Source organism: Mytilus galloprovincialis, chromosome 9 (genome assembly GCF_965363235.1).
Source record: "Mytilus galloprovincialis chromosome 9, xbMytGall1.hap1.1, whole genome shotgun sequence".
NCBI classification, from domain to species: Eukaryota; Metazoa; Mollusca; class Bivalvia; order Mytilida; family Mytilidae; genus Mytilus; species Mytilus galloprovincialis.
The window spans coordinates 10,820,359-10,838,901 of NC_134846.1; the positions used below are offsets into that span (position 1 = coordinate 10,820,359).

An 18,543-nucleotide genomic window follows, 5' to 3' on the forward strand; every position below is an offset into this window, starting at 1 on the left:
TAAGAGAATTTCACAAGACCATCGGTACAAACAGTCATATTATCAAGATGGGCGATGTAGTCCAGATTCACGATGATTCTCCTAGGATAACATGGAAGCTAGGAGTCGTAGATGAACTTTGCCAAGGAAAAGATGGATATACTAGATCAGTGAAAATTAGAACCAAGCACGGATTGACTAGTCGTCCTATTTCAAAACTTTATCCGTTAGAGGTTTCCGACTCGACAGTGCCATCAACAATGCCAGTCACAGAGACCAGAGAGCGTAAATCGAAAACAGAAGCCAAACTTTAGATTAAAAAATGGACTTCTTAATTAATTTTGTTATAATACAAGAGACTGTAAATAGTGCGCCGTAATTTTGATATATAGTGAATAGACAGTTCAATGATTTCTATTTTATTACATGGACTTTAAATGAATAATTATCATTTTCACTTTTTGTAACTTAATTTCATCTTGATAATATTTTAATAATTTTCACTTCTCGGCGCCCCCAGTGTCAAGTATTTGCCGCTGTACAATTGCTTAGTAACTAACGTCACTAACGTTACCTATTGTTTTACGTTGCCTTTTGTTTACGTAACGTTGCCTTGTACATAACTTGAATACAATTTGATATGAACACAACGCCTTTCATTACTAACCGAAGTACTAACCACAAGTAACACGATACACGATACATACAGTGACCTATAGTTTTAATTTCTGTGTTATTTGAACTCTTGTGGAGAGTTGTCACATTGGCAATCATACCACATCTTATTTTTATATTGTCGTCAAGTGCAGTTCAATAGAGGAGGATTATAAGTTGCATGGGTTCACATTAAATCAAATTTGTAATTAGGCCAGGTAAACAACAGACCACAACTTAGCCTTACTAGAGGCAACCAATCAATCAAAACCATCAATAAATTTTGAATGTAACTCAAACAAAAGGCTACCACATGACTATTGGTGTTATGGAACAATATAATCAAACATGCATTTGTTCAGCGTGGTTTATTTACAAATTGATGTGCCCTTTAATGCATAAAATAAATGAGTAGCCTTTTGAATATAGTAAAACATTCTTCAATTGTTGAAAAAAACTAAATAGAGAATATTCATGAATTCATTTTTTTTATTAAAAATTATATCATATTCCCATGTGTCCCCTTGAATCATGTAAAATCACATACATATATAATCAAATCTTTAAAACTTATCATTTTTTTAAGAATTTGTATTATCTAAAGTTGTTTGCTTATTCTCTACAATATCACAATTAATAGTGCTCAAATTTTCCTTCTGTATTCCTTGAGAACCATTTTCAAAATGTCTACTTTTTACAGAATTGCATTTAAACTGGCTATCCTGAGATGAATTTGTCATTTCTTGATTACTAGTGACTTTTAAGAGTTCAAAGTCCTGTTTTATATCAGATATCACTCTACAGCTTACATCATTCATTGCACTATTGTCACAACCAGTTTTCTCGTTATCTTTTTCAAGTATATTACTACATGTGTCTCCTGCTTCTTGAGAACTACATGTACTAACAGCTGTTGTTGGGATACTGTCGCTGCCATTTTCATTTGAAGGAGCATTATCCCTATCTGTTTCCTGTTTACTATTGTTAGCCTCTTCCTTGTCTGTATTATTGACAACTTTCCTTTGAGGGATCACAGAAAAGAACGATTCCTTCCAGTCTTTTGTCTCTGAATATTTCAACAGAATTTCAAAAACTGAAATAAAAATATATAGAATAACTTAAGAAGCAGTCTGAAGCACAATGATATAAAAACTGTAATCATGAAAGCCAAATAATACCACTTTTTAAGTTTCAACAAGCTAAAAGTCAGAACGGTTTGTGGTTTTAATAATGGTGTTATTCTCCTTTAGTTGACAGTATTTTTTTTAATAATTGTCCTCATTTACAAGAATAACTCTTTTGCTTTGGTCAGGTTGTCTCTTTGACACATTTCCCATTTTAATTCTCAATTTATTATTTTTTCTGTATAATAATACATTTTTATGCCCCACCTACGATAGAAAAGGGGCATTATGGTTTCTGGTCTGTGGCTCCATTCGTTCGTTTGTCCGTTCATTGGTCCGTCCATTCGTCTGAGTGTCCGTTCAGGTTAAAGTTTTTGGTCAATGTAGTTTTTGATGAAGCTGAAGTCCAATCAACTTGAAACTTAGTACGCTTGTTGCTTATGATATGATCTTTCTAATTTTAAAGCCAAATTAGACTTTTGACCCCAATTTCAAGGGTACACTAAACATAGAAAATGAAAGTGGGAGTTTTAGGTTCAAGTTTTTGATCAAGGTAGTTTTTGATAAAAATTGAAGTCCAATCAACTTGAAACTTAGTACATATGTTTCCTATAGTATAATCTTTCTAATTTTAATGCCGAATTAGATTATTACCCAATTTCAAGGAAAAAAAAAGGATAGTGCAAGTGGGGCATCCCTGTACTTTGGACACATTCTTGTTTTTTACTGCTTTGGTTTGATAAAGATAGATTTGACAAATCAAGACTTAATTCTTGCTAGTAGTAAGGTCTGTTTGTAATTTTTTTAAATTGACAAGGATTGTCAGTTTTCCTGTCAAAGGTCTGTTGATCTCTACAGGAACTTCAGCTTTTGCCACCAAAAATATGCAGTCAAGATCTATCTGCCCTGAAATTTTCAGATGAATCCAACAACCCGTTGTTGGGTTCCTGCCCCTGAATTGGTAATTTTAGGGAATTTTTGCTGTTTTTGGTTATTATCTTGAATATTATTATAGATAGAGATAAACTGTTAACAGCAATAATGTTCAGCAAAACAAGATCTACAAATAAGGAGTTATTGCCCTTTATAGTTAATTTTTAGCATTTTTCATAAATTTTTGTAAAATTTTTAGAAAATATTTTCCACTGTAATTACTGGGCCAAGTTCATCATAGATAGAGATTATTGTAGCAACAAGAATGTTCAGTAAATTAAGATCTACAAACACATCACCATCACCAAAACACAATTATGTCATGAATTTATCTGTGTCCATTGTTTAATATGCACATAGACCAAGGTGAGCGACACAGGCTCTTGAGAGCCTCTAGTTTTTTAAATTCAGCTTGTTGTGTGAAAACTAGTTAGTTGACTTGAAAGGACAGACTAACATATAACAAGGTGAACTTGAAACATACTAAGATTTATTCCTATGAAGAATAAATCCGGTTATCGGAGGAAAGTGGGCTTACGTTTTGGGAGTTGTCCCGCTTTGAACACGTGGTGGAACTTGTTATGTATTATGAGTCACGTTAATTATTTTAACCTTGATAACTGTGACGTCATCATTCTTTCTTTACCACGTACGATACAGCAGAGGGAAGACGCAAAAAATTGGGTTCCGTATGAATTAACTAATGTTTGTTTCAAAAGTTAATAATATTTCTTTGATTTGGTATATGAAATGGATGTCTTTCAAAAAATCTTATTTTACTGAAAAGGTTCGGGAAGTTTGAAAGATAGGAAAAGCACATGGTTTTGATCCAGTATAAAATAGTGTTAAAGATTTTATATCTTTTGTTGTTTCTTCTGTAAAGAGTTTCTAAATATTTCATTGTAAATTTTTAATTGTTGGTTTAATTCAGTGGAAATCATGAATTATATTTCCAAAAATAGAAATTTTAACAGACCCGTAATTTCAGATAAAAACTGCGCACATGGTTTTAAAGACACGTGTCGCATGGACGTCTGCGATTTTAAAACTATCGTTATATGAAATGTTTCATCTGCTACACAGCAAGCAATTTAAAGAGAAACCAATAATGAATAAATGTATGAAGTTTATAAAATATACAGATCTAACATTGTTGGGTTGATGTTTAGACGAGTTGTATAGATATTATAACTTTTCAACGGTCGTTTCACTAATATTATTGTAGTAATTTTTCAGTTCTAAAAACCAAACATCTTATGGAAATCGGGAAAGCAGATCGTATGTCACAAAGGCCCTCTAAAAGTCCTTATAAATGCAGCCAAAGGCAAAGGGTACAGCAGAGGGGCGTACCGACACCGTTGGGAAACAGATCTAGCAATGTCGTTGGACAGCATACTTCCACGCAAGTTTTAGCTACATGTATGATGACTCTAGAACTTAGGCATGAAGTTGTTCAGATTGTCAATGGCAATGCCCTTATTCACTCTCCAGCTACTGTTAGTGTTACATCTCCTGACTCAGTCATTGAAAGGCAACAATCGAATACAGGTATAACACAAAGTTCTAATATTTGCCAATAACTAGTGCAAATGATAATCTATGTTTAAATGTTTCACAAAACTCGGAACAAAATAATTAATGGTGAATATGTAGATTTAGGTATATATTGCTTTAATACAAATTCAGGCACAGAACAGTAGATACAAATGGACAGCTGATTATCCAAACTAAACTGAGTAAAAAGATTACTGATATTAACACATGGATAGATGCTTTCCTTATTTACATAAGTATTTATGTTGGTGTACATTTAGAAGATGCACCTAACTTAACCGAATACATACATGTTAAAATATTTTGTGTATCCGTGTTTCCAGTGCAAAATTTACAGAGGGTATTGATGGTCTTGCATACCTACCAGTTTCTATTGATAATGAGTGTGCACTTATTCTTAATTTAGTGATAAATAAAAAGTTAACCACAGTTTCCATCTTTTATCTTAGATAGTACAAATTTAATTTAATTTTGTAGAAATCTTCTAGTTTCTGTTTGAAATAACTATTACAATGCTTGTTAAAGGGTATTCCAATATATTTCATTAATTCAGATAATTTATTAGACCACAAATTTTCTCTGTACTAAGTTGATATTTTAATAGGATTGATTGATTGTTGGTTGCTTAATGTCCAGTGGCAAATATTTCAGGCATATCTATCAGGACGAATATTTACACAGTGTCTGTAAATTGTGTCATTTTAGGATAATTTAGTTTGTATCAAGCGGAAACATTGTTATGACACAGTGTCTGTAAATTATGTCTTTTTAGAATAACTTAGTTTGTATCAAGGAGATATTCTGGTAGGACACAGTGTCTGTAAATTGTGTCTTTTTAGGATAATCTAGTTTGTATCAATTAGATCCATTGATAGGACAAAGTGTCTGTAAATTGTGTCTTTTAAGGATAATATAGTTGTATCAAGTAGATACATTGATATGACACAGTGTCTGTAAATTGTGTCTTTTAAGGATAATATAGTTTGTATCAAGTAGATATGTTGATAGGAGAGTGTCTGTAAATTGTGTCTTTTAAGGATAATATAGTTTGTATCAAGTAGATATGTTGATAGGACAGTGTCTGTAAATTGTGTCTTTTAAGGATAATATAGTTTGTATCAAGTAGATATGTTGATAGGACATAGTGTGTTTAATTGTGTCTTTTAAGGATAATATAGTTTGTATCAAGTAGATATGTTGATAGGACACAGTGTCTGTAAATTGTGTCTTTTAAGGATAATATAGTTTGTATCAAGTAGATATGTTGATAGGACAGTGTCTGTAAATTGTGTCTTTTAAGGATAATATAGTTTGTATCAAGTAGATATGTTGATAGGACATAGTGTGTTTAATTGTGTCTTTTAAGGATAATATAGTTTGTATCAAGTAGATATGTTGATAGGACACAGTGTCTGTAAATTGTGTCTTTTAAGGATAATATAGTTTGTATCAAGTAGATATGTTGATAGGACAGTGTCTGTAAATTGTGTCTTTTAAGGATAATATAGTTTGTATCAAGTAGATATGTTGATAGGACATAGTGTGTTTAATTGTGTCTTTTAAGGATAATATAGTTTGTATCAAGTAGATATGTTGATAGGACACAGTGTCTGTAAATTGTGTCTTTTAAGGATAATATAGTTTGTATCAAGTAGATATGTTGATAGGACAGTGTCTGTAAATGGTGTCTTTTAAGGATAATATAGTTTGTATCAAGTAGATATGTTGATAGGACACAGTGTCTGTAAATTGTGTCTTTTTAGGATAATTTAGTTTGTATCAAGTAGATACATTGATATGACACAATGTCTGTAAATTGTGTCTTTTTAGGATAATTTAGTTTGTATCAAGTAGATACACTGATAGGACAGTGTCTGTAAAGTGTGTCTTTTAAGAATAATTTAGTTTGTATCAAGTAGATATGTTGATAGGACAGTGTCTGTAAATTGTGTTTTTTTAGGATAATTTAGTTTGTATCAAGTAGATATGTTGATAGGATACAGTGTCTGTAAATTGTGTCTTTTAAGGATAATATAGTTTGTATCAAGTAGATATGTTGATAGGACACAGTGTCTGTAAATTGTGTCTTTTAAGGATAATATAGTTTGTATCAAGTAGATATGTTGATAGGACACAGTTACTGTAAATTGTGTCTTTTAAGGATATTTTAGTTTGTATCAAGTAGATACATTGATATGACACAGTGTCTGTAAATTGTGTCTTTTAAGGATAATTTAGTTTGTATCAAGTAGATATGTTGATAGGATACAGTGTCTGTAAATTGTGTCTGATAAGGATAATTTAGTTTGTATCAAGTAGATACATTGATAGGACAAAGTGTCTGTAAATTGTGTCTTTAAAGGATAATTTAGTTTGTATCTAGTAGATACATTGATATGACACAGTGTCTGTAAATTGTGTCATTTAAGGATAATTTAGTTTGTATCAAGTAGATACATTGATATGACACAGTGTCTGTAAATTATGTCTTTTAAGGATAATTTAGTTTGTATCAAGTAGATACATTGTTAGGAAACAGTGTCTGTAAATTGTGTCTTATGAGGATAATTTAGTTTGTATCAAGTAGATACATTGATAGGACAAAGTGTCTGTAAATTGTGTCTTTTAAGGATAATTTAGTTTGTATCAAGTAGATACATTGATAAGACACAGTGTCTGTAAATTGTGTCGTTTAAGGATGATTTAGTTTGTATCAAGTAGATACATTGATATGACACAGTGTCTGTTAATTATGTCTTTTAAGGATAATTTAGTTTGTATCAAGTAGATACATTGAAAAGACACAATGTCTGTAAATTGTGTATTTTAAGGATAATTTAGTTTGTATCAAGTAGATACATTGATAGGACACAGTGTCTGTAAATTGTGTATTTTAAGGATAATTTAGTTTGTATCAAGTAGATACATTGATAGGACAGTGTCTGTAAATTGGGTATTTTAAGGATAATTTAGTTTGTATCAAGTAGATACATTGATAGGACACAGTGTCTGTAAATTGTGTATTTTAAGGATAATTTAGTTTGTATCAAGTAGATACATTGATAGGACACGGTGTCTGTAAATTGTGTATTTTAAGGATAATTTAGTTTGTATCAAGTAGATACATTGATAGGACACAGTGTCTGTAAATTGTTCCTTTTTAGTATTTTTGATTTGTATCAAGTAGATACGTCAGAAACATAGTGTACATGTCTAGTGGCTTTCGAAGCGTTCCGTAAATTGTATAATTATGATATCATTTGGCCACCACTTTTAGAATCACTTAAGGTATTTTTATTGCATGCAACTATATTTATTGCTTATATGTCACTTGAAACAAATTAAATGGGTTTATAGGACAGCTAACTGTTATCCGTAAAGAAAGATCACGTTGCAAAATTTTGCTATTATTGTTATCCCATTCTCAAAAACGGATCAATGTTGTCATGGTACATGTATAGAAATAACAGAAACTAAACTAGAATATTGTCTAATTTATTTGTTAAAAATATGAAATGCAAAGACCAAAGGTTAAAGTCCCCTTATTCTCTGACTTTGGTGACAAGTACCAGTGTTCATGTGTTCTAAGTTTTAAAAGTTTGAATACATGTAGGAATAATGGATTCAGTTTCATTTTGAATCGGAGATATGGTAAAAACCAATAAGCATGAATAAAGCAGCCACAAGAATGTACACCTTTGCCGCTTAGCTATATATACAATTGGGAGGTTGTTACATAAAATAGCCTGAAATATATAATAAGCCCGATATATTCACATCTGACGGCGTCACTTTATCTCATGTGGGCAATTGTTTTTTTTTCTTATTTCATTACAGGGTAATTTAAATATAAATATATGTGTGTGGTCATTTAAAAGTACGGTCACGGCGGGTGTGTTGTGTCGCTACCGCATTTGTGGCGGTGGTCGAACTCAGTGTCCAATAACTCTTGGCATAGCCACTGAATTCGACCATGTGGCGAAAATAGCGACACAACATCTACAAATATATTATGCTTCTTATAATGGAATTATGTATCCGCTGAGCTTCTGTTTCCCAGGGCCAGCATCCGATATATTTTGGAAGCAATAATGTTAATAAGGATATTATATTGATATATAAGGAAATGACATTATAAGGAATAACAATAAGGTGGAAATAAGGAATAAGGAATGGACAATAATGTGGAAATAAGGAATAAGGAATGGACAATAATGTGGAAATAAGGAATAAGGAATGGACTATAAGGTTTAATTATATATACTAGGGACTTGCCAATTATGTTTCTCGGCAGTCCCATTCTTTGTCAAGCCGTGGCCGTACAATTTTGTACTTTTGCCAAATAAAATATTTCTTACTTTATATATTTGTATGTCATTTGGCCCCACGTTGTCTCAGATAATAAGATTTATTCCTATGAAGAATAAATCCGGTTATCGGAGGAAAGTGGGCTTACGTTTTGGGAGTTGTCCCGCTTTGAACACGTGGTGGAACTTGTTATGTATTATGAGTCACGTTAATTATTTTAACCTTGATAACTGTGACGTCATCATTCTTTCTTTACCACGTACGATACAGCAGAGGGAAGACTCAAAAAATTGGGTTCCGTATGAATTAACTAATGTTTGTTTCAAAAGTTACCCACCCACCCACCACTTAGATAAAAGACATACTCCTAAAATGTAGTTAATATACATGTGTTAAATGTTATATTATGTTATATCATGTTGTTCGTTTTTCTGCTGTTTTTGTTCTATTTTTCAGGTTGAAATGACTGGTAGCTTATTCCGATTGTAATCCCAATCCTTCGTCACGGCTTCAGACAAAGACTCCGACCATTGTAATCCCAATCCTTCGTCACGGCTTCAGACAAAGACTCCGACCATTTAATGGCGAAAATAGCGACACAACATCTACAAATATATTATGCTTCTTATAATGGAATTATGTATCCGCTGAGCTTCTGTTTCCCAGGGCCAGCATCCGATATATTTTGGAAGCAATAATGTTAATAAGGATATTATATTGATATATAAGGAAATGACATTATAAGGAATAACAATAAGGTGGAAATAAGGAATAAGAATAATGTGGAAATAAGGAATAAGGAATGGACAATAATGTGGAAATAAGGAATAAGGAATGGACAATAATGTGGAAATAAGGAATAAGGAATGGACTATAAGGTTTAATTATATATACTAGGGACTTGCCAATTATGTTTCTCGGCAGTCCCATTCTTTGTCAAGCCGTGGCCGTACAATTTTGTACTTTTGCCAAATAAAATATTTCTTACTTTATATATTTGTATGTCATTTGGCCCCACGTTGTCTCAGATAACACAAAATTGCATGATTATCTTCAGTAAAAAACATATAATCTGATATAAAACAAAATCAAACCTTGTACTGGTTGTGGTTCACTAGTCCTCCAATTATATACACATGGTCATCAGACAGATCTTCGAGTACATTGGGGGAATCACCTGACAAGTAAACAATTTTGTCTTTGTCAAATTCTTCATGATAATCATTCTCTGTAAAGTTCACCTGAAAATAAAAATAATCCTATTTAAATTCAGTTATCTCCCTTCTTACACTCTTCTGCCTGTAATCTTATTTGCTTACAATTGGATAAACATCAACCATCTTCTACCTCAATTGCTTACAATTAACATGAAAATATATCTAATAATGGAGAGTTGTGGTGCAACAGCTGGCTATTATATGAGGTCTGTCAAAAATAAAAGGTACAAACTGGTTTCAAGTTGAGATTTATACACTTAAACACAAGTTAGTGACTGAAAACCTTTTTTGGCCCCTCATTCCGTAACCTTTAGGACCATAACCCCCAACCTTCCTTTTGTGGTTATAAAGATCTATAAACATTGTGTTAAAATTTTATTGATTTCTATTTACTTATACTTAAGTTATTATCTGGAAACCATCTGTCTTCGATTGACGCTGACCACGACGCACCATTATACGACCAATTTTTGTTTTTTTTTTTGCGGTCGTATAAAAACATTCCTTTTTTTTTTTTTTTACAAAATCAGTTTAAATATTGTTTTGTGTATATAAATTTCATACTGCCCATACATGGCCCTTAATATTGGAACAATAATATTCTGATTATTTTTTTTGTATTCTTATACACTCTACCTGAATGTTTACAATAACATTCAAAATAGATTCATAGATGGTATATTTTAAACCTACAGAATTAATAATATTATATGAGACAGTATCACTGAATAAATCTATACATGTACCGGGTACTTAGATTTAAATACAATTTGGTTTCTTCAACTTTAACCTTTGAAACAAAGGAACCAATGCTATTATTGTTCACAATGTAACTCAATCTACCTGATATTTAAAACCTTATATATAGCGTAGATAAAAAATTATTCTTCTGGATGTTTACCTTTGAAACCAAGGAAGTAGAATATCTGTACAAGATGGCGTTATCAAAATCTGTCATAAAAGCTCAGGATATTATTTCTTGTAACCTTTGCGAATCAGAAACAAAGTTGAAATGGTAATGCCTTGACTGTGACTTGCTAATGTGTAATAAGTGTTGTGATAAAGTTCATCCTAAGTTTAAAAACGCTAAAGACCACACAATAGTAGACATAAGGCAGGTAGGAGGTGGTACTAATAAAAACCTTGATTTTACAAACATCAAGTGTAAAGTACACACAACACAATCATGTTGTATTTTCTGTAGTAATTGTGATCAACTGGCCTGTCCAAGCTGTATTACAAAGGGTCATGCTGGGCATACTTTCATTGAAATTAAAGAAGCGTATGAAATGAAAGTAGAATGGCTAAAAAGTCAGAAAGGAAAATTAGAAATGAAGGAGAAGAAGATAGATGATGTAGAGAAAACACTTGATCAAGTAACAGATAGGGAGAATTCCAATTGTCGGAAGACCATTCAAGATATTCAACATCAAAGGGAAGCATTAAAAAGAGAGGTAGATAAATATGCCCTCAAACTCATAGAAGAAGTTAATCAGAAAACAAAAGCCATCAAAGATTCAATTTCTGAAGAGGAGAAAAAAGTCAAAACAAACAGACAAAAAGTGAAAAATAAGTTTAGGACAGCAGATGAAATGCTTACTACCATGGACATCCCCTTCTTCTTTGAGAATGCTGACATCATAGCAAAATCCATTGATGATGATGCAGATGGGGTCAATGTTATCCATAAAAGTGTACCAACATTTAAGTCAGGAAGCATCACACTATCAAATGTTGGAACATTATTTGAAGACGTTAGTTCAAGAAATGCTGTAATAGCTAATATGAAGGTGACCAAGGAGTTCACAAGTGGTTTAAAATATTGTCAACTTATATCTGATGGTTCTGATGGTTCATTGTGGATAGGTGATGGTACATCTAAGCTCTTGCAAAAAGTAAAGCTAGAGGGGAACAGTCTCACAACAGTATTAACCATAAATACTGAACTACATGGAATAGCAGTCACACATAATAATGATCTTCTAATTACAGATTCAACATCAAAGCTTAAACTTATCAATGGAACAACTGGGAAAGTCAGTGATACAAAGTACAATGTGGATCCTTTATTGATAATAGCTGTCCATATAACCAGTGATAACAAGGTTATTGTAGGTGCAATGAGTCTTGGTAAAGCCTTTCCTGTGACAGGAAGAAGAGTAGTGATTGTAATGGACCAGGAGGGGAATCACCTGACTGTGCATGAACAAGATAAACATAAACAAAGAATATTTTCTTACCCTTGGAGTATTACAACCACAAGTAATGGGAATATCTTTGTTTTAAATAAGATTTCAGAAGATTATAGAGGAAGGATTTTGGTATTAGGTAAGGTTGGGGATATTCTAAATGAATACAATGGATGTCAAACTATAAATACAGTAAAGAAACCATTTAAACTGGACAGTTTAACAACTACACCATCAGACAACGTAATTGTCATTGATTTTTACTGTCATCTCCACATCCTTGACAACACTGGTAACCTGTTATTCTACTACAAAACTAAAGACATAGGAATAGAGTTTCCATTCAGCCTTGTTTTCACCAGTCCAACAACATTCTACCTCGGATGTTCACCACCTACAGATAGTACAACAAATGCAAAACTCTATGAGATTCAGTGTTCAGGATTTTAATAACAAATCAAAAATGAAAATTACCGAATTAATTTCTTCCTTTTACTCAATTTTCAAATCAAATTTAAGGAATACCTGAACAGAAACTTTAAATCTATTGTTAAGGTGAAACTTGATTTTGTAAATTTTGGCTACAGATAAAGTGACATTTATCCATGAAAAGTCTTAAGGTTTAAGTTTTAATATTACTGCTAGTTTATTCATTACTCTTCAATATTCATAACTTTGGGATTTTTCTGTAAAAACCACAAAAAAAGAAAATACATGTAATTGTCAAAATGCACTTGCTGTGGATCAAATAGCTAGACTTTTTTTTTTATCTTTTTACTTGTAAGGTCATTTTTGAAAACCACATTACAATTTACTTGAGATTTTTTTTGTCTTAAATGTAATAAAAATTCAAACTATAGATTTGCAGCAATCCAAAATAATTGGAATTCCCACTTGTATTTGAAAGTTAATGAATCACAAGTCTGACAATGAAAAATATATATATAAATATATGCTACTATGGATTAGATAATTCTTAACTTTATTTATTGTATATTATTATTTTCTTATCACACCAAACTGAATTTTTCATGTTTGACCTAAACAAAATCAAACAATTTTGCACAATCTGTGTCTTGACAGTATAAAAATAAAACATGATATAAACTACATTTTAACAAATGGTTAAAATTTTATCAATTTCAAATTTTAACACCCCCCACTTTTTTTAACTTTAACTCTAAACATGGCATATACCATGACATATTGTTTTTGTTGACAATTTTGCATACAAAACTCTCAATTGTTTCCTCAAAGGAAGACAGTTGAAAGAATAGATATTAAAACTGAGAATAGAAATGGGAAATATGTCACAGGGGGTGGTAAAGGGTTATTTTCGTGCAACGTGATCGCTGCTTTTTATTTCATGTTCAACATGTTTTTACTTTTTTATTTGACGTTCAGTCGTGCAAGATGCGTGCCTCCTTCAACGTGTTCTGCTTATTCAATTTTACGTGCATCATGATTTTCAGTCTTATTTTGCGTGCTCGGTATTTTTCAAATAAAATTCAAACACTTGGCAGGGAACGTCAAGAAATACTTTTTTAAAAGCCGTAAACCAATTGTATCATAAATGTGTATACTAAATCGGGAATATCAAATAAAACAAAGAGTTATAATATATACAAGAAGACAGTGACTCAGTCACAAAAGGTTCACATAAAAGTATTTATTTTTCGTGCAATGTTCATTCCAGAAATTATTTTACGTTCAACGTGAAATTATGTCTTATTTCACGTTTTTTTCATGCAAGCACCCCTCTTTTCCACCCTCATCACAGAGACAGCATTTTTCTTTGTGTCAATTGTAAATACTTTTTACTGATACTATTAGTTTGCATACTTGTATACAATGTATTTTGTTGTTAAGCTATTAAAACCACATGTATCTATTTAATTGACTGTGTTTGATAATTAATTAGGTTTTTCACCTTTTCATAAAAAAACTTTTGATTTTGTTTGATTATTTTTTTATTTTCTCCTTCGACCACTCTTCTTTCTTGTGTGCTGTATTTTGGGTTTGCAAGATGATGATAAGTTATGAAGCATATGATAACGACGGTAATTAGTTATGCTTTTGAAAGAATATATTTTTTGTTATCTCTAATTCTTTGCAACTTCCATGGTTAAATAGTTTGATGGACACTTATAAGAGTTTTCTCCCCTGGATTCTTTAAAATAAGTGATTTAATTCAAAATTTCATTAACTATTTATTTCCACCTGCACAAAATAGAAGGGTGGCCCACCCTTGGCGCCCTTACCATCTCAAAAGCTTTAGAAATAAACTTTCCAAATTATAAGCCGCCTAAAGCCTATCTGCATTACAGGTACAAATGAAATAATATGTTTTGCTTCATGGTATGATATTGCGAAAAAAAATTCTTACTGGAACCAACATCAAGAGACACAATGACTTTTAAATATGCTTGAAATAAAACTTAGGTAATGTCCTCTGGTTGAGCCTTGCAATATTCAAGGTCATTTACACTGTCCAACAGTGCCCTTAAATTCTATTTTAGCACTTATGTGCACTTTCAGACAACTAGCACCCTTCTGTCCTTAGATTCAAACTGGAGCACTCAAATATATTTTCATCTTTGATGAATGACCTTTGACCTTGAAATTGAGGCATTTTTACACAAATTTTATTAACAAAGTATCTAAAACCAGATGTTTTTAAACCAGTGTGATGTTACCTATTATCTGAAACAAAAAACATTTTGTTAACCACAAGTAGCAAATTATCTCGAGCTCCCATATTTCAATTAAAAAAAACATCTAAGTTATAGGTTTTTGGAATCACTGGCAATAAACTTTTATTTGACACCTGAAGTTACTATGAGTCAACTAGAAGTGGCTATTAAATACCTTCTTTCATCAAAAAGATACACAAACTATGTATTTTTGGACTTATTTAAAGATATGATATAATCCCACATTTCAAAGGACATTTTAAACCAGAAGTTAAAGATTATTTTCTATTTAAAAGATGTCCATTTGAGGTGGAAACCCTTTTTTCAATTAACCAGTTTGATACTGATTGAAGAGTGAATTCAACATACTGTTTGATATTAAATTCACAATCAATTGTTTCCATTTGTTTTTGTAATGTCTTACAGATGTTCAGGTACATGTATTATAATAGATGACTGTATCATATATATAGAACATTTAAATGTCATGTTTAATTGAACTTTTACAAGTATGACAACCTAGGAAGTTCGATTCAAGTAGAAAGACTTTGTTAAACTGATCACCCCTGTGCTACTACCATGGATATTTATCCATCTTGACTGTTGAGACTCCTCATGGCGTTTTTGATCAATATGTGATTACCTGGCCATTTTTAGTGATTATTTGATAACAGACCAAATACTTAATGATTATTTGATAATCTAGGACTGTATTTTTGATTATTTGATTATATTGTTTATTAATGTTTTTTAAAAGAATAAATATGTGATTAAATTGGTAAAAAAAATGTGATATTTGTAATTACGTCAAAACCCCAATGAGGTGTGTTATCCAATACACCAAGTTTTGGTATTATATATGACATTAGTGACTTGTTTAGTTATCTGTTACCATATATATATATGTATATTTATTATAAGCTAATATATAAACGGAAACAAATTGGTATGACGATTTTGTTTAAAAAAATATTTAAGACACACATATTTCATATTCTGAGGGAAATAATTAAGCTTTATCTAACTCCAAGCAAACAAGTTTTACATTAATTTGTGGGGAAAAAAAGAAAAAAAACGAAAATATGGATAGCAACATTTGTCTTTTCGTATCATATCATGATGACTGATAAAACAATGTCAAATATTATTTTTTACCCAAAAAGTATTGCTGACTAGAATTTCTTACTCCAATTCATCTTACAAGAGTTGACAGTCAATTTGGTCTGTTATAAATTAAAAAATTTTGTTTAACTCTGGAAGGAGGGTTTATACATGTATTATGTTTATAATGTAAAATTTGGTCATGTCTGTCAATTTAGTTTATGATGGAATCGAATTGGAAATAATGTCTTATTTACATTGTATATTAACATAAGCAGTTTAGTATTTAGTTATTAAAAATATAATTGACAGTCTTATCTGAAATTATCTATTTCAATTTGAAGATTGGTCATGTTTTTTTATGTTTGTTTATCAGCGCATCATTGCATAAAAGCTAAATATCACAGAAAGGGTTTATTAAATATATGAATTCGTGATCACAGCAGTATAAGATAGTGATGTAAGCGAATAAAAACAAGGAGTTGAGGTATGATTGCCAGTAAGATGAAAGATGATGTTATATGAGTGCCAACTTGACAACTCTCCATCCAAGTCACAATTTTTAAAAGTTTACCATTATTGGTCAAAGTATGGTCTTCAACACAGAGTCTTGGCTTACATCAAAGAGCAAGCTATAAAGGGCACTAAAAACAGAATGAGTTTAAAACTATTCAAATGGCAACCCAAAGATTTAATCTATATAAAAACAAGAGTGCATACGCTGAAATGTCTCACCTTCTTTTCTAACCATTGATATTATGTTGAAAGTCTTAAATACGTATACAATATAAGGTCAATGTTAGAAAAATATAAACTTTTTTTGTATGAGGCTGAGAAACTGACGAAAGGCGAGGTTCTATCGAGCCCTTCCCCAGTTTTGAGTCGAAAATACAAAAAAGTATATATTTTTATTACATTAACCTATCATTGTTTTTATACTGCAACTTAAATTAAAATATTGATAGCTATTTAAATTGTAACATAAATTTCAAATTTATCTTTATCCCTTTATGCATCCCTGTTTGTCGAAAAAGTGTGCCATGATGAAATCGACGTTGCACAAAATAAGCTGGTTACTAACAAAATTAGGAGATTAACACAACTAGTTGCATACTGTAAAAATGAGTTCGATCAAGACTGACATGTACATTGTGAAATATTATCACACAACAAATACAGTTTACCTTTTGCATACAGTGTTAGAAAAACAAACCAAACACAAAAACTTAACTTTAACAACTGAACCATGAAGATTAGGTCAAGGACAAATGACAACTGCAAGTTGGACATTAACACTTTACAATTATTACATACACAAAATATAATAGACCTATTGCATACAGTATAAGAAAAAATACCACAACTCAAAAAACTTAACTTTAACCACTGAACCATGAAATGAGGTCAAGGTCCGATAACACCTGCCAGTTGGACATGTACACCTTACAGTCCTTCCATACACCAAAAATAGTAGACATATTGCCTTTAATACCTCAGATATGGACTTGACCACCAAAACTTAACCTTGTTTACTGATCCTTCTGAAATATAAAGCTTTATACAAATATATAACATTGCCAGATAGTAATACATATGTCTGGAATGCATACATACATACTACAACTTTTTCACAGGCAAAGAAAAAAACTATAGAGAATATTTATGAATTCATTTTTAATTAAAAAACATAAATATCATATTCCCTTGTGTCCCCTTCAATCATGTAAATTCACATACATATCTTTAAAACTAATTATTTTAAAGAATTTGTATTATCTAAAGTGTTTTGTTTATTCTCTTCACTATCACAATTAATAGTGCTCAACTCTTCCTTCTCTATTCCTTGAGAACCATTTTCAAAATGTCTGCATTTGACTGAATTGCATTTAACATTGGCTATTATTAGATGAATTTGTAATTTCTTTATTACTAAATACTTGTAAGAGATCAAAGTCCTGTTTTATATCAGAAATCATTCTACAGCTTGTATAATTCATCACAATACTGTGACAACCAGTTTTGGTCAATTTCACGTTATTCTTCTCAATTTCATTACTACAAGTGTCACCCGTTTCATTAGTACAGCTAGAAGCTGTTGTTGGGATACTGCCACTGTCATTGCCATTTAAAGGAGCATTGTCCATATCTCTTTTCTGTTTGGTGACTAATTCTTCCTTATCAGTATTATTGACCACTTTCCTTTGAGGGATCACAGAAAAGAACGATTCCTTCCAGTCTTTAGTCTCAGAGTATTTCAAAAGAATTTGCGAAAACTGAAATAAAATACATGTATATATAGTTTAATTAACGAAGCACGATGAATATCAAAAGTATTGCCATGAGTGTCAAATAATACCACTAATTAAGTTTCTACTACTCATAAGTCAAAACCGGATTTTTTTCAAATTTAAATAATTCTCTCTATTTGACAGTTAAACAGGATAATACATGTATTCAATTAACGTCATCATTTTCAAGAATAAAATCTCTATTTTTTCTGTATATTACTACATATTTTAAATCAATTTCCCGTGAAACTTGGTTGTTTTGACTGCTTTGGTTGAAAATGGATAAATTCAACAAAATAAGCTAGAGGTAAAGTAGGTTGTACTGTAATTTTAATTAACAACAGTTGTAAGTAATCCTGTCAAAAGGGAGGTGATTCCCTTTAGGTACTTGATCAACTTTCTTCAACAAAATTATGCTAAAAGTGGTGCTAAACACCTTCTAATCAATCATAGACAAAACAATTTTCAGTAGCGAAACTATAAGAAGTTGTCTGCTTAAAATA

General features: G+C 31.3%; 1 protein-coding gene across 1 annotated transcript in view; it reads right to left on the reverse strand.

Moving 5' to 3' along the window:
• Nucleotides 1-1,107: 1,107 nt before the first annotated feature.
• The window catches only part of LOC143044384 (uncharacterized), a 48,032-nt gene continuing 30,596 nt past the window's right edge, over nt 1,108-18,543 (reverse strand). Inside the window, exon 6 of the mRNA XM_076216367.1 lies at nt 1,108-1,726. Coding sequence (XP_076072482.1) covers nt 1,215-1,726 — 512 coding nt within the window. The 3' untranslated portion in view covers nt 1,108-1,214. The remainder of the gene's footprint in view (nt 1,727-18,543) is intronic.